This window comes from Geospiza fortis, unplaced genomic scaffold, assembly GCF_000277835.1.
Source record: "Geospiza fortis unplaced genomic scaffold, GeoFor_1.0 scaffold408, whole genome shotgun sequence".
In the NCBI taxonomy this organism is placed as follows: Eukaryota; Metazoa; Chordata; class Aves; order Passeriformes; family Thraupidae; genus Geospiza; species Geospiza fortis.
Genome location: NW_005054330.1, coordinates 3,835,467 through 3,839,817, shown reverse-complemented (window position 1 = coordinate 3,839,817; position 4,351 = coordinate 3,835,467). Strand labels below are relative to the sequence as shown.

Here is a 4,351-nt window from a genome sequence, read left to right as displayed (position 1 = left end):
GGTGATCCAGTCTGTTAGTCTCAGTTGTCTTCTTGCTATCCCTATTTCATGTCGCTGTTCATATTTTTCTGTCCTCCTTCCGCAGGAAAACTGAACTGCTCTTGCAATCATAATTATAGTTTTGTACATATCTAGAAGAGTGTAATTTCTAACTGTAATTCAGCCCCAGAACAAATACTTCTCCTAGATGGAAAATCTCTCATAAATAAAGCGGTTGTTGGAAGATTTTTGTTGTTAGTCGTGCCAGTCTTCCATCAGGCTGTGTAGATAGGTTGTTACATTCAACCTTGGAAGCTCTGACTCTTTGTGGAAAAATATTTCTTTCACCATTAATAAAGTGGCTGAAACAATAAGGTTCAGCTCTGTGCAGGGTGTCTCAATAATCTGATTATTAAAAGAAGTGATGGAAAAATAACATTTCAAATGCATTGTCTAAGGGAAAGATTGACTCTGAAACCTTCCCTGAGTTTCATTTTTCGCAAATGCATTGTCTAAGGGAAAGATTGAAACCTTCCCTGAGTTTCATTTTTCAGTGTAGACACTTCATATATTGTCATTAAGGTAAGAATGTTCACTATCATTGTGGGATTTTGTTTTGTTTGGAGCTTTTTCAGCACTTTTTGCTCAGATTACAGGTTGGAGTTTGTTGGCACTTTGTGTTCAGATTGTCTGGTAGAACCTTACTGCTTCTGGCTTCAGTAGCTGCTGACAAAGCAAAACAACAACACCGCTTTCCCCATCCTTGTCTTTGAACTCTGCTGGGTCTGTGGTTGATGTTTGTGTGTCCTGGAGGTTGCTTACACTTTCACTGCAGGAAGCTTGTGTCTCTAACAGGAAGTAAGTGCCTTTGGGGATGATGGCGAAGGAGATGACCTGGATTTCTGGATTGTGCAGTGCAGTGGTTCTTACTGGGAGCGGGAGGATGCCGTGCGCTTCAAGCACGTGGGCACCGAGGTGTTCCTGTCCATCACGGGGGAGCAGTACGGGCACCCCATCCGAGGCCAGCGGGAGGTTCATGGCATGCCTGCTGCCAACCACCACAACTATTGGAAAGCCATGGAGGGAGTCTTCATCAAACCCAGTCTGGACCCTGCAAAACATGATGAGCTCTGAATTGGCACAGGATCCAAAACGCTTCGTTTGACTCCAGTGTTTGGAGATGCTAATCCTTGGTCTCTTCTAAGTCCTGCCTTGCCTGAGTGACTGATTTTCTGTGTTACTGAAGGGCATTAGTTCATTCTAGGAATGCAGCACTTCTGTGGGGAATGGCTTCTGCCAGGTTCAGCCACTGACATTTATTTGGTGAAGTCCTTTCTGAATTTCCAAGCTTTATTGGTGAAACTAGTTCATACATCTGTTAGGTTTTGTTGTCCTTTGTTGGCTTGTTACTTTTTCTCAAATTCAAAGGAAATGAAAAAATGAAAGTAAAACTTTCCTCTAGTCTCAAGTACAATAAAACTTTATATTTTGTAATCTTTTTCCAGCTATAATTAAATACTTAGAAACTGATTTCTACATCCTAGTGAAAGAATGTTATTGATGAGGAGATGGATTGAGTATAGAAATGGAAAAATGATTCTGAAATATGGTGTTTTTTGAATGACTTGCAGTCAACTATTTAGTATTTGAGTTTAAAAAAGTATCCATTTGAAAATTGCATCCAATGTCTTATGAGAGTTTCATTCTGTATTGTATTGGAAAACTTGAAAATATTGTGTACGTTGGAGTAAGAAGACAAAATTTTAGTAGTTTTACTTTGTCCAAGAAATTCAGATGTTCTGGTAGTGGTAGTACAGCTGATTGTCCATTGGTAAGGCTGCTGTGCTCTGTGAACAGGTGCAGAAAACTGCTGCTTGCTTAATTATTATTGGAATTTTACACAGTTTCTTATGGTATAAAGGAACAGTTAAATTTGACTTACTTCTGTGTCGCTACAAGATCAGTATGACAATCCAGGTGAATAAATAGTGAGGCATACACCTATGTGGGGTTTTGTATGTGTGAATCCAGAAGAGCAAAAACACCTGAGACAATGGTTTGGTCATGGATTTCTGACAGTGGTGTGCACTGGAGTGCTAGCAAGGAATCTTCACTGAACAAGAATTTCTGTGTTCCTCTGTGAAAAGGAATTAATTCTTCAGTGTGTTTTTTACACGGTGGTACTGGAAATACTGATTAAAATTCAAAACACCATGTATTTGTGATTTTGTCTGAAATTGAAAAGCTCACCAAATCAGTGAGAAAAGTCAGACCATTCATGTTTCCATGTGTAAATAGTTTACTGATTAAGGTGCTCATTAGTCAATCAGTTAAAGAAGCAGGAAACTGATTTACTGCTCTTACAGCTGCAGTTGGGAGCTGCAGTGTTGGTGCTGTGTTGAGAGGGTGCAGTTGAGTTCAGCTTTACAAATCCAGCAGGCTGCTCTGTGTACCTCATGCAGGAGTGCTGGCTCCAGGCTTTATTTAAGGATTTCCTGCTAGGGAAGATCTATCCAAACCCTATGGAACAAGGAACCTCTGTAACAGCATTTCTGTGTACCTTGCTATTTTTCTTCAAAGGAAAAGGTAAGAATGTTTTTCTAGTCATTTTAGTTGGATGTGTGTATTTAAGGATTGCAGGCATTTTGGAGATTAAGTAGACTGGCTTTTGCTGTTTTGTATTAGAAATAAACTTTCCTGTGATTAATATTTCAGGTTCATTGATACTCTTGAGTAATTGGTATTGAGGTTATAGCTATAAAAGGATAACTATTTAAAAACAAAATAAACCTGCATAAACAAGCTTTTCCCTTTTTAAGGAGAGCTTTTCTTTTGAAGGTGTTATATACATAAACAAAAAATGTGGTGGCATTTGACCGGAGGAAGAAATAGTCTTGGCAATGAGTTCTCTAAGTTCTCTAAGAGCTGAAATGCTTTGTGCCTACACCAATGGGCTTAGTGTTTGTGCACCTGTGGAATACTGAATTGGCTGAGAAGGGGTAGAGCTGTGGGACTCATCTGATTCTGTGTGCCAGGTATTATCCCACCCAATGATTGTCTGTGCCTGGATGTTTCTGTCCCTGGCAAAGGTGATTTTCAGTCTTATTATGTTTGAGTGGGATCTCACTGGGCCTTTGGCTTTCTGTTCTGGATTTGAACCAAATTGGTTTGATGAGGCTGTGAAAAAACTGACTTTTAGTCCTTATTGCTTACTTCCTTATGTTCTGTTTTGAAAAATATTTGTGCCTTTTGTTCCTAAAGAACCAAGCTGCCACACACAAATATACCCATGAATGCCTTATTTAAAGACATGTTCAACAATATTCCTGTGAGCTGAGTTTTCTCCACTTCTGATTCTGACCAAAGTGTAAAAGTTGCTTAGCTTTAATATTTCACTTGAGTGTGTGTCACAATAGTTGGGGGGATTTTGTTTGTTTGGGATTTTTTCCCCCAATTTTTATCACTGTAAGTGGTGGTCTGAAGGAATCTCAAATAAGGCTATTTGAAGTACACCTTACTTTGGGAAGGTCTAATATAGCACATCAAGAACTATTGGTACCCCTAGCATGCTGAATTCTGGCTTCAAAAGTCATGTTAATGTAGGAAGTGCAAAACTTACAGCTGTGGAAAATGATAGCTTGTGCTCCTGTGCAAGTACTGAGATTTTAGAGTGTAATTCAGGTGTTTTTATTTACTTTGGCTGCTCATAATTCAACTTTTCAGTCCTGCCACCATGGGTGAGGATTAGAGACTTGGAGAATCTGTTTTTGTATTGCTGTATGGTGGTACTTGTTTTCCATATGATTTTCTGTCTGCCTAAAGCTGTTGGGGCTCTGAGGTAAAACATGAAATACTGAGAGATGTAGATATAAAAGTTGGGAATGCTGTTTTGTTTCTTTATTTTCCTTTATTTTAAAATGATACATTTTATACCTCCTGTCAAAATTCTCTGTATGCTTCAAGGTTAAATGAAACCTGTTTATTTTGTCTTCTGATGCTAGCAGAAAATAATTCTCTCAAATAAGAAAGAACAGGTGCTTTGCTGTTTTTTGCATTTTACTACAAGAACTCTCTTAAAAGGTGCAACAATGTTGCTTTGTACTCCCCCTTTAAGAAACCAGAAGGGCTTTTGGGGAAAGAATTAGAAGGATCTGTATTTATAATTGTTCTCAGCGGGAATAGTTGCTAGTCAGTCTTTGAAATCTGTCAAACAGTGCATTTACACATATGTATATATCTAGTTCAGTATGAAATGACAAAGAGTTCCTTAGATATGTTAATTTCTAGGCAAGTGTGTGCCTACAGATATTTTTACTCTGTTTCTGGAAGCTCTTTAAAGCTCTGTACAACTGCTCTGCATATGAACACTTGC

The 4,351-nt window shown here is 38.6% G+C and overlaps 1 protein-coding gene across 1 annotated transcript in view; it reads left to right on the top strand.

The window, feature by feature from the left end:
- Positions 1-3,967, top strand: part of SDF2L1 (stromal cell derived factor 2 like 1) — a 6,061-nt gene extending 2,094 nt beyond the window's left edge. Inside the window, exon 3 of the mRNA XM_014307228.2 lies at positions 835-3,967. Coding sequence (XP_014162703.2) covers positions 835-1,113 — 279 coding nt within the window. The 3' untranslated portion in view covers positions 1,114-3,967. The remainder of the gene's footprint in view (positions 1-834) is intronic.
- Positions 3,968-4,351: the final 384 nt, after the last annotated feature.